We start from the raw sequence: 17,289 nt of genomic DNA, 5'->3' as shown, positions 1-17,289 counted from the left end.
ATATACCTAGTAATGGGATGGCTGGGTCAAATGGTATTTGTATCTCCAACTTTTGAAGGAATCGCCATACTGCTTTCCACAATGGTTGTACCATTTTAAAAGGATACAATCTTGATGTACTCCCTTCTTGATTTTAAACCGTGCAGTATCTCCTTGTTCTGTTCGAATGACAGCCTCCTGATCTATGTACAGGTTCTTCATGAGTACAATTAAATGTTCTGGAATTCCCATTATTCTCAATGGTATCCATAATTTGTTATGATCCACACAATCAAACACCTTTGCATAATCAATAAAACACAAGTAAACATCTTTCTGGTATTCTTTGCTTTCAACCAAGAACCATCTGGCATCAGCTATAATCTGACAGCCCTCACTCCACATCCCCTTCTGAATCTAGCTTGCATTTCTGGGAGTTCTTTGTCAATACACTGCTGAAACCATTTTTGAATCATCTTCAGTAAGATTTTACTTGCATGTGGTATCAACGATATTCTTTGATACTTTCCACATTCTGTGGGATCACCTTTCTTTGGAATGGGTACAAATATGGATCTCTTCCAGTCAGCTGGCCAGGCAACTGTCTTCCAAATCTCTTGGCATAGCTGAGTGAGGACCTTCAGTGCAGCATCTGTTTGTTGAAACATTTCAATGGGTATTCTATCAATTCCCGGAGCCTTGTTTTTCACCAATTCCTTCAGTGTAGCTTTGACTTCTTTCTTCAATACCATTAGTTCTTGATCATATGCCACCTCCTGAAATGGATGTTCATCTACCAGTTCTTTCTGATACAGTGAGTCTGTGTATTCCATCAATCTTCTTTTGATATTTCCTGCATCATTCAACATCTTGCCCATGGAATCTTCCAATACTGCAAATCGAGGTTTAATTTTTTTCCTCAGTTCTTTCAGCTTGAGAAATGTTGAGCGTGTACTTCCCTTTTGGTATTCTAACTCCAGGTGTTTACACATTTCATTATAATAATTGACTGTCTTCTCGAGCTGCTCTTTGAAATCTTTTGTTCAGCTCTTTTATCCTGTCGATTCTTCCATTTGCTTTCGCTACTCTCTGTTCAAGGGCAAGTATCAGAGTCTCTTCTGACATCCATTTTGGTTTTTTCTTTCTTTCCTGTCTTTTTAAGGACTTTTTACTTTCTTCAGGGATGATGTTCTTGATGTCATCCCACAATTCCTCTGGTTTTCAGTCACTGGTATTCAATGCATCAAATCTATTCTTTAGACGGTGTGTTAGACTGGGTTCTCTAGAGAAACAAAAACGAGCAAAGCATATGTTGTTGTTATGTGCCATAGAGTTGGCCACAACTCATAGCGACCCTTACTCGGGTTTCTGAGGCAGTATCACTACGGAAGTAGATTGCCCCATCTTCCTTCCGAGGAGTGGCTGGTGGGTTTGAACCGCCAGCCTTCTGGTTAGCAGTCAAGTGCCTTAGGCACTACGCATATATATAAATATAAATATAAAGAGAGAGAGAGAAATTTATCTTAGGAAAATGGCTCACAAACATATAGAAGCCAGCAAGTCCAAAGTCCCTGGAGCAAATGTCAGGCTGGAGGCTTTTCCTAGCTTCCGCAACTGCCGGGGGCCGAGAAGCTCAAGGCTGGCAGGTAATACACTGGCTGTTGACTCCAACGAATGACGAATCCAAGATCTCCAGGTCGAACGGTGGACTGCTCACTCACAGGCAGTTAGTTGGCCACGACTCATAGCGACCCCTCCTCGGGTTTCTGAGGCAGTATCACTACGGAAGTAGATTGCCCCATCTTCCTTCCGAGGAGTGGCTGGTGGGTTTGAACCGCCAGCCTTCTGGTTAGCAGTCAAGTGCCTTAGGCACTACGCATATATATAAATATAAATATAAAGAGAGAGAGAGAAATTTATCTTAGGAAAATGGCTCACAAACATATAGAAGCCAGCAAGTCCAAAGTCCCTGGAGCAAATGTCAGGCTGGAGGCTTTTCCTAGCTTCCGCAACTGCCGGGGGCCGAGAAGCTCAAGGCTGGCAGGTAATACACTGGCTGTTGACTCCAACGAATGACGAATCCAAGATCTCCAGGTCGAACGGTGGACTGCTCACTCACAGGCAGTTGTAGGCAGCACAACAGAATCCCGATCCACAGAGGAATGTCTCTCTTCCCAGGATGTCCCTGGATATCCTGGAAGCAGGCCACACCCCTAGGGAAACTCCCCTTGAACAGATTGGCCACTCAGAACACACTCATCCGATCCCATCATGGGAACAACCACACACAACTGGGGTCGAGCCAAGTTGACACACAGCTCCGACTATCACAGACGGTCTCTAAATTCAGGACGGACAAAATCAAGGTCACATCTTGGCTCTTGTTGACTTCTTTTAATTGTCTTCATCTTCTACTTGAACTTGCATACAAGCAATTGATGATTTGTTTCACAATCGGTTCCTGGCCTTGTTTTGGCTGAAGATACTGAGTAACATCACCTCTTGCCACACATATAGTCAATCTGATTCCTGTGTACTCTGTCTGGCAAAGTCCACTTGTATAACTGCCATTTGTGTTGTTGAAAAAAGGTATTTGCAACGAATAAATCATTGATCTTGCAAAATTCTATCATGCGATTTCCAGTGTCATTTCTATCACCCAGGCCAAATTTTCCAACTACTACCACTATTCTTCTTTGTTTCCAACTTTTGCATTCCAATCACCCGTGATAATCAGCGCATCTTAATTACATGTTTGGTTGACTTCAGATTGCAGAAGTTGGAAAAAAGTCTTGAATTTACTTATCTTTGGCTTTGGTTGTTGGTACATAAATTTGAGTATTAGTATCAACTCGACTTTTTTGTGGGTGTATGGATTTTATCCAATCATTGACAGCATTGTACTTCAGGACAGATCTTGGTACATTCTTGTGATGATGAATGCCACACCATTCTTCTTCATTTTGTCATTCTCGGCATAGTAGATCATATGATCGTCTGATTTTAAAATGGCCAAAACAAGTCCATTTCAGCTCACTAATGCCTAGGATATCAATCTTTATGCATTCTGTTTCATTTTTGACAACTTCCAATTTTCCTAGATTCATACTTCATACTTTCCATGTTCTGATTATTAATGGATGTTTATAGCTGTTTCTTCTCATCTTGAGACGTGCCACATCAGCAAATGGGGGTCCTGCAAGCTTTACTCTATCCATATCATCAAGGTCGGCTCTACTCTGAGGAGGCAGCTTTTCTCCAGTCATATTCTGAGTGCCTTCCAACCTTAGGGGCTCACCTTCTGGCACTATATTGTACCATGTTTCAAAGCTATTTGTAAAGTTTTCCAGTAATATATCATACAGTGTCTCACTGTTATTTATAAGGTTTTTACTGGCCAATTCTTTGAGAAGTGGATGGCCTCTTCCTTCTCTCAAGTCTGTCTTAGTCTGGAAACTCTGCTGAAACCTATCCACCATGGGTACCTGCTGGCTTTGAAACACCGGTGGCATAGTCTCCAGCCTCACAGTTATACCCAACTACCACAGTATGACAAACTGCAGATAAGTTTGTCTCCCTTAGATGTTCCAAACCGCTCTGCTCATTTCCTGGCCTCCCCTGTCCTGCTTGCTTACCCAGCCTGCCCCAGAGGTGCAAACACCCGCTGTCCACTGGTCCCAGGGCTGGCTTACTGCAGCCTGCCCCAGGAGTGCCTCCATGCACACAAACTCTCCATCTTGGGACTATAGGTATTTAAAGCCTTAGAGTAGATGAGATCATTCAGCAGTGACTGTCAACTGGGGCATCAGGCTATGTGGGGGGTGGTTTGGGTTGCTCAATGACTGGTAGTAGGAAGTGCATTAAATGGGCAGGAGCCAGACATGTCAAATGTCCTGCAATGTACAGAGCAGTCACATAACAAAGAGCTACTCACCCCAAATTCCCACTCGTACCCTCACTGAGAAACACTGACCTAGGAACGAGAGTGGGAAGAGAAAAGTGCTGAGCACTGGATAGTCCACTTAGAGGATGGGAGATAAGGAAGAGCAGGCAAGAATATGGGAGATAGGAAGTAACTTTAAGGTCAAACCAGAATTATTCCTGAAATAGTAGTTGTTAGGAACTCTTTGTGCCTTTTTTTCCTTCCATTAACAGAAAAATCAATAGTATATGTTCAGTTGTTTCATAAACAAATGCTATTAAGCACTGACTGAGAATGAGACAGTGTGTTCTCAATCTGTATCCTAACATCTACCACAGAGGCTGGTCTATGATAAATAAGCTCATGAAATGAATGCTACAGGGCTACAGACAAAGGTGCGAATGCTTAGCTACATTGTTTGGGCAAGGCTAACCAGGAAGGAGTGTTTGGATGAGACCTCACTCAAAAGATAGGGAAGATTTTGATACACAAGGATGGAAAGTAGAGTATTCTGAACAGAAGGAGTGTCTCAAGGCAAATCAAACACTAGCTACTTGTATGAGCACCTTCTCTGGGTCAGTCCTGAGCTATGTACTTCCCATCTATTATTTCTCCTCATGGCTTTCCAGCAAGGCAGGTATTATCTGTGACTTATGGATAAGGAAACAGAGACGAAGTAACTTCTCATGCATGGCAATGCCTGTTCTCAAATCCAGGTGCCCCGGACTCCAAAGCTGGGCTCTTCCAACTATGGCTCGTCTGCTTGCCTGGTTTTGAGAGGGACTCTGGAGATTGGTCCAGACTGTGCCAAATGACAGGATTGCAGATAAATTTGGATCTCTCAGAGATACCAGGGATATTCTCTTAGACCATCAAGCCAGGGGAAGATTCCATCCTGTGGGTGTTGGGGGCCTGTGGGAGGTTTTTGAGATACAGTAATAAATGTTTATATGAGTTTTGAAATGCATGAGGGTAGTCGGTAAAACAGATTCTGGAGCATGCTGTCCAGTGTCAAGGAGACAGGAGAAGACCACAACTTTACATCCAAAATATGATCAGAGGGGCTCAAGAAGCATGGTGGCACAGACACAGAAGAAATCCAGCATTCACAGACCTGGGAGGAAGTGCTGGTAAAGTAGTTTTCAGTTTCTAGTTTAAGTATGTTGGTTATGGCAAGTTGCAAAATTCCCATCAAAGTTGCAGAAATACTTGGAGTTAAAAATGTGCCCTAAATTTACTTCAAGAGTTTACCTTTAAGATATTTTTTGATTCCACAACATTGTTGTTGTTGTTATGTGCTGCTGAGTCATCTCAGACTCATAGTGACCCTTCCTTAGGTTTCCAAGGCAGTTATCACTACAGAAGTAGATCGCCCAATCTTCCTTCTGAAGAGTGGCTGGTGGGTTTGAACCGCCAACCTTCTGGTTAGCAGTCAAGTGCCTGAAGCACTGCACCACCAGACCTCCCTACCACAACATTATAACCTAGATAATATTTTCATTTTGGGAATGAAACTGCAAGTAACGAAAAGACCAAGATAAAGAAAAGACCAAAATGGATGTCAGGAGAAACTCTGCAACTTACTCTTAAACAGAGAGCAGCTAAGTTAAATGGAAGAAATGAAGAAATAAAAGAGCTAAACAGCAGATTTTGAAGGGCGGCTCAAGAAGACAAAGTAAGTATTATAATCAAATGTGCAAAGATGCAGAATTAGAAAACCAAAGGGAAGAACACACTCAACGTTTCTCAAGCTCAAAGAACTGAAGAAAAAAATTCAAGCCTCGACTGGCAGTACTGAAGGATTTTATAGGTAAAATGTAGAACAATGCAGGAAGCAGCCAAAGAAGATGGAAAAAAATACAGTCACTGTATCAAAAAGAATTGGTCAACACTGAACCATTTCAGGAGGTAGCATATGATCAAGAACCAATGATGCTGAAGGAAGAAGTCCAAACTACACTGAAGGAACCGGCGAAAAGCAAGGCTCCAGGAATTGACAGAACAGCCATTGGGGATTGGTCCAGATGGTGCCAAATGACAGGATTGGAGCTAAGTCTGGACTTCAACAAACAACTGCAGCACTGGAGGTGCTTACTTGTTTATGCCAAGAAAGCTACCTGGCCAACTGACTGGAAGAAATCCATATTTATGCTCATCCCAAAGAAGGGTGATCCAACCAAATGTGGGAATTATCAAACAATATCATTACTATCACATGCAACTAAAATTTTGCTGAAGATACTTCAAAAACAGTTCCAGCAGTATATTGACAGGGTACTTCCAAAACTTCAAGCTGGATTGAGAAGAGAATGTGGAAGAAGGGATATCATTGCTGATGTCAGGCAGATCTTGGGTGAAAACAAAGAATACCAGAAAGATGCTTACCTGTGTTTTATTGACTACACAAAGGCGTTCGCTTGTGTGGACCATAACAAATTATGGATAACACTGAGAAGAATGAGAATTACAGAACACTTAATCATGTTCATGGGGAATGTGTACAAAGACCAAGAGGCTATCATTTGAACAGAACAAGGGGATACTGCATAGTTTAAAATCAGGAAGGGTGTGTGTCAGGGTTGTATCCTTTCACCATACTTATTCAATCTTTATGAGCAAATAATCTGGCTGGACTATGTGAAGAACATGAAATTAGGATTGAAGGAAGACTCATTAAGAACCTGCAATATGCAGATGACACAACCTTGCTTGCTGAAAGTGAAGAGGACTTGAAGCACTTACTGATGAAGATCAAAGACTGCAGTCTTCAGTATGGATTACACCTCAATATGAAACAAAAATACTCACTGGATCATCATGATAAATGGAGAATGTATTGAATTTGTGAAAGATTTCATTTTACTTGGATCCACAATCACAGCTGTGGAAGAAGTCAAGAAATCAGATGTTGTATTGCACTAAGCAAATCTGCTGCAAGGGTCCTCTTTAAAGTGTTAAAAGAGCGAAGATGTCACTTTGAAGACTACGCCACATCTAACGCACACTATGGTACTTTCAATCTTCTCACATGCATGGACAATGAATAAGAAGACCTAAGAGCAGGTGATGGGAGCTCTGGTAGCATAGTGCCTAAGGCACTTGACTGCTAACCAGAAGGCTGGCAGTTCAAACCCACCAGCCACTCCTCGGAAGGAAGATGGGGCAATCTATTTCCATAGTGATACTGCCTTGGAAACCCAAGGAGGGGTCGCTATGAGTTGGGTCCAACTCCATGGCACATAACAACAACAACAACAACAACAAGAGTTGATGCCTTTGAACTGTGATGTTGGTGAAGAATACTGAAAATATCACAGACTGTCAGAAGAACAAATAAATTTGCCCTGGAAGAAGTGCAGCCGGAATGCTCATAAGAAGCAAGAATAGCCAGAGTTTGTCTCACCTACTTTGGTTATGTTGTGAGAAGGATATCATGCTTGGTAAAGTAGAGAGTCTACGAGAAAGGGGAAGACCCTCAACTAGATGGACTGACACAGTGGCTGCAATGATGGGCTTAAGCATAGCAAAGATTGTGAGGCTGGTACAGGACCAGGCAGCATCTTGTTCTGTTGTACACAGGGTAGCTATGAGTCAGAGCCGACTTGATAGCACCTAACAACTACAATAACTGCAAGTAAAGAGAAAGCAGCCCTCTCCACGTTTACATGAAGACTACATTTGAAAGCAGTTCTGATTCTAAACCTGACAACACCAGGAAGAGAAGTAACCAATAAATGACCTCACTAGCAGCTGTCAAAGGCCCGGTCACTGATGCAGGACCCATCTCAATGGCTGAAAGAAATTTGAGGAAAAGGCAGTGTCATGGGTACAGCATGGCTTTCTCATGGAACGTGGCAAAATGGGCCTCTTTTCTATTGTTGCTGTTCTGTTGTTAGGTGTCGTCAAGTAGATTCTGACTCATAACAACACCAAGCGACAGAGTGGAATTTCTCCATAGGGTTTCCTAGGCTGTAATTTCTATAGGAGCAGATGGCCAGTCTTTTCTCCCATGGAGTAGTTGGGTGAGCATGAACAGCAGCCAAGTACTTAACCACTGTGCCACCAGGGCCCTTTTCTTTCCCATCAGTAACCGAATATAGAAACCATGATCAACGGAAAGGGAACAAACAAATCCAGGATGCTCAGTAATTCATCTATCTGTCTGGAGAAGATGGTATGAATAAATCAAGTTCTTGGCTAGCAGACAGAATTTGAGAGATTTAGTTCTCAGTTATTTTCACAAATCTTAATCGATATATTCAGACAATAAAAACTCCTCTCAATACACAAAACAAACAAAACTCCAACTTTTAAAATTAAAGAGGACAAGAAAGTTGTCAGGACATATTCTGAAAGGCTCCTCAACTCATGTCTTAGCCTTAGATCAACTGTTTGAATCTTCTCCTATTCCAAACCTGGGCTGTAACTTCATGGCGGCTCACAGGTGAGGAAAGGGAGATCTAAAGTTCCCAAAGCAATAAATGCAGCACCTGAACCAGAGCTCTGACTGTGTCCAAAGACAGATTCTCTGAAAGGCTGCCAAAGCCTCTGGGACCGTGTCCTCACCCGGGGCAACTGGTCCCACTGCTCTTTGTTCTTCATCTCTTCTTGCACTTCATGGATCCGCTTCAGAGACTCCAGGCTTTCATCGAGCAAAAACGTCGTGTCATTTATCAACATGTTTATATAGCGAACAAACTGCTTCCCAGAACTGAAAAAGGGAATTACATTGTACATGGTCATACATCTCCCTAAAGCCAAACACCACAGCAGATCCCAGAAAACAATCCTCACCCAGACTGCCACCCTTCTCACCAAAGTTTGCCCATCTCAGCACAACTCAGGTATGCAGAGTTCAAGGACTGCATCTCTTGTTAGATTTTGCTATTAGTATTATTATCAAATACCTTATTATTCTGTTTTTGTTGAGAATGTACACAGCAGAACAGATACCAATTCAATAATTTTTGTTGTTGTTGATTGACACAGAGTGGTCTCCAACTCATGGTGACCTGTATGTTAGAGTAGAACTGCTCCACAGTGTTTTTTGGGCTGTACTCTTTTGTTGTTGTTGCTTTTTAGAGTGTGTGTGTGTATAATATACACACACTGCAAAACATACACCAATTCAACAATTTCTACATGTATAATTTGATGACACTGATTACATTCTTCAGTCATACAACCTTCCCACCTTTCTGTTTTGAGTTTTTTCTCCTCCGTTAACATAAGCTCACTGCTCCCTAAGCCACCTATCTAATCTTTTGGGTGGTGCTGTTGTCAATTTGATCCCATTTGGATAGATCTTGAAAGAGCACAACGCTCAAGGCAGCCATGCCTTACTAAATGATTATTTGGTTTTATGAAGAGTTCAGGGGATAGTTTTGGTTTAAGATGTAAAGATTATTTCAGGAGAACAGTTTCAGGAGTTCATCCAGCCTTCATGGTTCCAGAAAGTCTGGAGTCCATGAGAATTTGAAATTCTGTTCTTCATTTTCCCCCTTTTGATCAGTGATTCATCTTTTGAATCCTGGTAATGGTAGCTGGGCACCATCCAGTTCTTCTGGTCTCATAGCAAAGCAAGCAGTTACTCATGGAGACAATTAGCCACACATTCTATACCCTCCTCCTATTCCTGATTCTCCTCTTTTCTCTGTTGCTCCAGGTGCACAGAGACAAAACTGTTGTGCTTTGGATGACAGAGCCCAGGCACTACACAACAAAACTAAGCACCGGAACAGATGCATTAAAGATGTCATTAGGCCAATTAACTGGGATGTCCCATGAAACCAGGACCCTAAACTACCAAACCAAGGAACTAAATCCCATGAGGGGTTTGCTTATACATAAGCAGCCTCAGCAGTTCTTTTTTATTTTTGTAAATACATCTATCACACAGTGATTTTGCTATTATTCTTAATTAATAGTGATTAACTCATTCCTATAATGTGTTAGAGCCACCTTTCAGGGGTTTATAAGAGCCAGTTGCAAAATAAATATTCTGGAAATTCGTGAGTGGGTTCCTTGGCACTTTATATTCGGCTACAGTGGAAGTGTCTACTCCACAAAAAAAAAAAAAAAGCAAATGCTAGGCTCCCCCGCAACCATGTTTACCAGCATGCCTCTAACTCATTCTCTTGGTGTTTTTAAGTAGACTAAACACTGCTCCATACTAGACAAATGGTTAAACTTACTAAGATACAAAGAAAGCACAAATAACAACCCACATTAGAGACAAAAGACTACTGACAGTTATTCTGCATTATATAAACACATTGAAAAAAAATTAAAACTTGTAATATTGATGTAGTAGGGAAATGAAGCGTCCACTCTAAGGAACAGTCCATCTAAACATGTCACAATGGAAGCCTTGCTGGTGAACTGAGATAGCTTGGCCTACCTCCCTGCAACTCAAACTGCCAGACTAGTACAGAGAAGAGGACATTTCAAGATCAATGCCTAAGTCATGTGGGGGTAGTAAACCCACCCTGGGGAAAAGAAGAGGTTTCTGTGAATAAGACCAGGAGGTCTCAAATTCAGGAACATTAAAGAGTAAGACAAGCCCTCCCAATTACATCATGCAGGTCAAGCTATGGGCCTGCCTGGTCTCCTAGGTGCATCCCAGGACTTTGCTGGAACATAATACTGACCTAGAGCAGTTCACAGAAACAGAGAACTAAAGAATCTGTTCTATAGAAAGCTATCTAGTAATGGTCACTCCATTAACAATACATATATTATTAACTAGGACCTCAGTTAACAAATGACAGTAAGACTTGGTCAAAGTCCCAAAGGTTACAAAAAAGACTCAATTAGGGAATAACATTTCTCCTGAAAAATAACTCAGAGGAGTTCAACATTTTCATCTACCTTTTTTTTATAAACACTGATAGAATATGCAGATGGAATTACTAACAGCCAAGTTTCAATAGTCATTTAAATTTCAGGTAGGTGTATAAAACATACTTAATCAAGGTTTAAGGCTTTACTACAAAGAATGACATTTCAAATGACAACCCTAATCTAACTGCTTCTAAATCTAAAGTTCTCCTACCATTTTTAACTCTAAGGTTTGAGATGATATTTAAGAACACTATTAAGATTTCATTTCCGTCATTCTGCAACTTCATATTCACTATAATCATAGAAACATTAAAAAACACTTAACATATCACCTCAGAATATTTACAGATTCTTTATGTATACCATTCCTGAAGAATCTTGGCAAATCTAAAGTTCAGCCTTATCTTGTAAGCACAGACATTTTGATAACCCTGCCCACATTTAGCAGTACCATCTGGAGAACTTAAAAGGAGGCTGAGACCAAATAAATACAATCAACAACAATCTAGCTGTGAAAGCTTTTAAGCCGCAAGCCTACCTGTGATTTACAAAGGAGTAAGCTGTGATATCAGGGCCCCAATACTCACTTGAACTCTTCCATAAAGGTGCCATGGTGAGCTATGTTTTGCCAAAGGCTTTTGAAAATGGTGCTAATGTGATAGCGAATTGTGAACTTGTCGTAGAACTCGCTGGTGGCTCCGGTGTGTTCAACATCTGAAGAAGAAAGGCAAAGAGACCAGAGGATATGTATTTGCTGCTTTCTCAAAACAGTCACTGCTGCTGCAAAGTTACTGGGTGAATACAATTCTGGAAAATCAGAGGTCTGATAAAATTTCAACTGTATCTGGCATGAAAGGCAGAAAAGAAACTATGAATTGGTTTTAAAATTTAAAAATTTCACAACACAGGTCTGGCAATTTCATGTGTTTATAGACACACAGATACTTCAAATGAGCATCTCTGAGTAGAAAAATTTATTTTTTATTAAGGGCCATGTATCTATTAAATATGTCTTTATTATTTTAAAAACTTTTGTACTATGAACATTTCCAAACATGTACAGTAGAGAAAAATGTAAGTTAATTCCCATATATTCATCACCCAGCTGTACTGATGATCAATATCCCCACTCTTATTACAATGGAACAAAAAGTAAACTTGTTTATCCAAATGACAAACCTTTTAATCATGAGAAATTCCTGAATTCTTGATAAATTTTAAGAGGAAAACTATCAGTAAAGTCAAAGGCTTAAGAAAAAGATAAAACAACAAGTATTGATTTGGGTGAAGCGAAAGGCAATATAAATTATTAAAAAAAAAGTAGTAAACTAATATTTTCCATCTGTCAAATTAGCAAACATTACACAGATGGCAATTCTGAGTGTAGGTGAGGTTTGAAGAAACAAGCACACTAATGAATGACGGTGGGGATGAAAGGTGATACAATTTCTCTAAAGGCAATTTGGCAAAAGGTACCGCAAACAATAAATATGTCCATTCCTCTGAACTACCAATTTTACGCAAGAAAACACTTCCAGGCATATTCAAAGTAGAAAAAATATAATAATCTACTCAACATAAAACCCAAAAAATATCTATGATATATTGTGAAAACTGTAACTTATAAAACATTATACAGTTTGGGCCTAATTATTACACACATTCTCACACATACACACACACACACACCCCCCACCCCTACTCTTCATTTCTCGACTATCTCATTATCCAACATTCACGTCTGCAACAATAGTAAAAAATCTATTTGACTATTTTGCACTTTAATGATGTATGTTTGGCAGTAACAAATGCCAAGGTGTGAGGTAAGAGGAACATAGGCTGTGATGGTTAGGGTTATTTGTCAACTTGGCTGGGCCATGATTCTCAGTGGTTTGGCAATTATATAATGATGTAATCTGGCAGTTATGTAATGATATAGTCATCTTCCATGTCCTCATTACGTCAATTTTTGCATAATGACCTGATCTTGGGAACCTACCCATGTCAGAAAGTAAGGAGTAGGTATATATGTATGTATGTATGTGTGCGTGTGTGTGTGTATGTGTATTTCGAAAGCTATAGCCCAAAATGTTAACAAAGATTCTCTGAGTTAACAGAGATTATCAGCATTTCCTCCTATTTTCTATTTTTTTCCAGTAAATCTATTCTTTTGACTAAAATAGAAAAAAGTTATTTACAAAGAAAAGAAATAAGATGAATAAGACCTACTATACAAAGATCTGAAAGCACTTATGTATATTCATTAAGTCAATCCTCTTTTAAGATGAAGTAAGTGTCACTGCATCAACTGCATACATGTGTGAGCTAAATAGTGTGGAGAGGTGATTTAAGCAGAGGTCAACACGACACCCTTTATGTCATCTAAAACTGTCCATACTGTGTCCTGGATATGTTGTTGTTAGGTGCTGTTGATAGTTTCTGGCTCACAGTAATCCTGCGTACAACAGAACCAAACACTGCCTGGTCCCATGCCACCCTCATAATCGTTGCTATGTAAGCCCACTGTTGCAGCCATGGTGTCAATCTACCTCACTGAGGGTCTTCCACTCTTTTGCTGACCTTTTAGTTTACCAAGCATCATGTCCTTCTCCAGGCACTGGTCCCTTCTGATAACATGTCCTAAGTTAAAGAGTCGAAGTCTCACCATCCTCGCTGATGTTAAGTAACCATTTTTAATGTAACACCTAAACCAAACCCATGGCCACTGAGTTGATTCCAACTCCTAGTGATGCTAATGAACAGACTGGAACTGCCCCATAGGGTTTCTAAGGCTATAATCATTCTCTAGTGGAGTGGCTAGTGTGTTTGAACCTTCCGTTTAACAACTTAGTGCTTAACCACTGTGCCAGCAGGGTTCCTTCACAATACTTTTTCTTTCTTCTAAAGTTCCCTCAAAACTGCACCAGCCTAAGCTCTAATTTCCAAGTCTTAGTTCTAAAAGGACCCCTGCTGGCCTCTTCTCACTCCCTGTATTCCCTCCTTGCTCAGTGTGCTCTGGCCCCTTGGGTCTCCTTGCTGCTCCCTGAATTCAATTAAGCTTGTCTGCATTTCAAGGCCTTTCCAGTTACTCTTACCTTTGCCTGCCAGACTGTGGCCTGACAACATCTTAAGGTTCAATCTTTTGCTCATTTCTGATGTTAAACAAAGGCCATCTCTGCAGAGAACTTCCCTGACTACTGTGCTTAAAGGAGCTCCATCCCCTCCACCCACACGTGCAATCTGGACTGTCTTGATTCAGCAAGGCAGGGACATCTTCACCACTGGGTCTTAAGCATTGAAAACAGTGCTAACACATAGTAGGGGCTTCATAAATACTTGCTGAATTAGTGACTGAATCCATTTTGGCTAATGCTGGTCTTACTGATTTAGATCACTTTTGGTAAGGAGAATTCTAGTTTATCAGCGCTCTTCTAAGCTCTAAGTAGCCCCAAGCACTAGGAGTTGCTGCCTAAGGAACTGGCTGCTGTAATATAGTTTTATTTTGAAACTATTTTTCAAACAAAAATCTGAGCTTCAGTATTTTCAATTTTAGGAAATGTGGTGTAAGAGAGTCAGTTCCATATACCTTTATCTTTCCTATGGTGACTAATTCACTTGGTGCTGGCTCTAAGAGTCAGACATGTTCAGGATCGAGGCCCTAGATCAGTGGGTCTTAGCTATAGGGCTCATGGACACCTAGGGAGCATACATGGTGTCCCCAGCAGGGGATCCTTTCTTGTTCTGACGAAGTCCCAGCCCTGCTCCATTCTTCCAAGGCCTTGGGCCTGTCAGGTCAGCTCCCCCTTCCACATGGCGCTTTCTATCAGGCCCCTCCTGCCTCTCGTTAACAGTGGGAAGAACACACAGCAATAAGGAGCACCTGCCCAACTGCTGCAGTCCAACTGCCGAGGCTGCTGCGTCTGCCACTCCCTGGCTGTCGACCTTCAGCAAGCTTCTTGACCTCCCTAAGCTTCAGTTTCCTCATTTGTAAAATGGAGATATTTATAGCACCCATTTTTAGGACGGCTGTGAGCATTAAGTGAAAGGATTAGTAAGGACTCAATAAGTAGTGGCTATTATTAGTACAAGTATCATCTATCCAGGGCCAGAGGGCACACTGTTCCACAGCAGAGAGGAAAGGGACAGTACCCACCTGCCACCTCCTGGAGCATCACCAGTGGGGCTCCACCAGGCAAGAGGCCTAGCTCTGTTTCTGTCCTCTGCATGCATGCATGTGCACACATGCATGCATGTACATACACTTAATCCTAAAGCCACAATGACAGGCCCAGGTCACTAACTAGGTACAAAATTCATTTAATTAACATATATACACATACATATTAATACAAATAATACATGCTTGTTGTTCAGGTAAATTTAAAGAAAAAGAAAGCTTTCCATAATTCTACCATTTAAAAATAACCAACTCACTGTTAATATCATGATATATATCCTTCCCTGTGTTTTCCTATTATATATGCATGTGCTATATATATATTGCTTCATTACTTGGCATTTTCTTTATTTTTGTTACTTAGCCAGTAACTGTACATAACACAACATTATTTTCCGTGGTTCGTCTAGGCCCAGTGCACAGATAAACAAATGAATTTATTTATCTAAAATTGGTGTTAAGTATAGGTTGTTTGTAATAATTTCACTACAATGTACTATAAGTAATGCTATAGTGGATATCATTCTAGATAAAACTTTACGTGTATTTATAATTATTTCTCTAGAATAAATCAGTAGAAATTAAATTCAAAGTAAAAGGGTATGCTGGTTATTCAGCTATCATCTCTCAGCTCCAAAGCTGCTCTTTATACTTTGTTTTGCGATGCTGGGGCTAGGACTCTGCAAACCACATTTTTGCTTTGCCAGTTGGCCATCTGCTAGGTTCGCCAATAGAGACAGCAGGGAAATTGGAAAACTGGGAGAAGGAACGTGATTCTTTGGTCTGCTTGCTGTTGCTGTCAGCAATGGCTCTTTACCCTGTGGTGACAGCTGGCTCCAGTTTCCAGATTTGTTCTGCCCTTCCAGAACTAGCAACCTTGCACCCCCACCCCCCACCCCCAGAGACACCAACACCAGCCACCAGAGTCCCTTCCTCAGAGATATGGGTCCCAGCTCTGGGAAGCCCTCAGTTGAGCTTCTAGGTTCTAGTAACCAACTGCTCTATTGTTCTTTGTCCACCAGCCCTAGGGACAGATGATGGCTGCTTCCTATAATCTGTGTTACTCCAACGTTCTGTCTTTGCCTTTTCAGTCTTCCAAAATATCTACTTGACCAGTTTCTATATTAAATTCTCTATCCTAAAATAAAATAGGTATGTTTGTGCTTTCTTGACTAAATCTTGGGTAATAAAAACATTTTTAAGGCTTTCAATATGGACTGCCAAACTGCCTTACAGAAAAGCTTTATCAATTCTCATGAGTTTCACAGTGCTAATTTTGTATACTGGCTATAAACCAAAACCAAACTCACTGTCATTGACTTGCTTTTGACTCACAGTAACCCTGTAGGACAGAGGAGAACTGCCTCATAGGGTTTCTAAAGCTGTAAATCTTTACAGAAGCACACTGCCTCATCTTCTGTGGAGTGGCTGGTGGGTTTGAACTACTGACCTCCTGGTTAGCAGCCAAATGCTATAACCATTTGCCGCACCGGAACTACTCACATTGGCTACCAGATAGATCAACTAGGTTTTTGCAGGTTACTTTATTTTTCTACAACTATGTTAGCATTTAAAAAATAAGTGATAGGTGAAAAATGGCAGCTCACTGTTATTTTAAGAAACGAAGAATCATCTTCAGCATAACCAAGTCTGCTCTTTTTGATACTATGCTGTCCTGTCCTGACATGTGTGATGCTCCATTTGTAAAGTTGTTACCCACTGTCCTCTGCTAGCAGGGCTAGGGAATGAAATAACAGGACCAGGGAGCCAAAAAAGGGGCCTTCTGCCCCAGTTTTTAAAGTAAAGATGCTAACAGTACTTCAAGGGCTGTGGACTTACTCTAGGTTTAAGAAGCTCTGGGTAGACTGATGAAGGGGAGAAACTCTTATTGTTGTTGCTATTGTTGTATGCTGTAGAGTCAATTCCAACTCATAGAGACCCTATAGGACAGAATAGACCTACTCCATGGGGTTTCCAAAGCTGTAAAATTTTGCAAACGCAGACTGCCTCATCTTTCTCCCATAGAGCAGTTGGTGGGTTTGAATCTCCAACCTTTTGGTTAACAGTCCTGAATGCCTTAACCACTGAGCCACCAGAGCTCCCTGTCACTTGCTTTGAGTGGAGTCCAAAAACAAACATTTTTAACAAGCTCACTGTTTTACTCACACTTTGGAAACTATGGTTAGAACCAATGCTGTAGGTTCAAAGCCAAAACAAACTAGATAATTTCACTCAGATGATTCAGATGAAAATACCAACTTGTGTTGTTGAAATCAATTGGATCTTAATGCTAACCATCTCACTTTCAATGGATGCTGATGAAGCAAGAGAATTAGTAATCTTTCCACTCAAAAAAAAAAAAAAAAAA

The 17,289-nt window shown here is 40.8% G+C and overlaps 1 protein-coding gene across 1 annotated transcript in view; it reads right to left on the bottom strand.

Moving 5' to 3' along the window:
- UBE4B (ubiquitination factor E4B) overlaps positions 1-17,289 on the bottom strand; it is a 133,807-nt gene that overhangs the window by 19,957 nt on the left and 96,561 nt on the right. Inside the window, exons 23-24 of the mRNA XM_007942610.2 lie at positions 11,332-11,458; positions 8,468-8,612 (exon numbers count right to left, since the gene is read on the bottom strand). Coding sequence (XP_007940801.2) covers positions 8,468-8,612; positions 11,332-11,458 — 272 coding nt within the window. The remainder of the gene's footprint in view (positions 1-8,467; positions 8,613-11,331; positions 11,459-17,289) is intronic.

Source organism: Orycteropus afer, unplaced genomic scaffold (assembly GCF_000298275.1).
Source record: "Orycteropus afer afer isolate SDZICR_OR568_19922 unplaced genomic scaffold, OryAfe1.0 scaffold00094, whole genome shotgun sequence".
Lineage (NCBI taxonomy): Eukaryota > Metazoa > Chordata > Mammalia > Tubulidentata > Orycteropodidae > Orycteropus > Orycteropus afer.
Note: the sequence above shows the minus strand (reverse complement) of the source record. Positions and strands in the feature narration are given on the sequence as shown.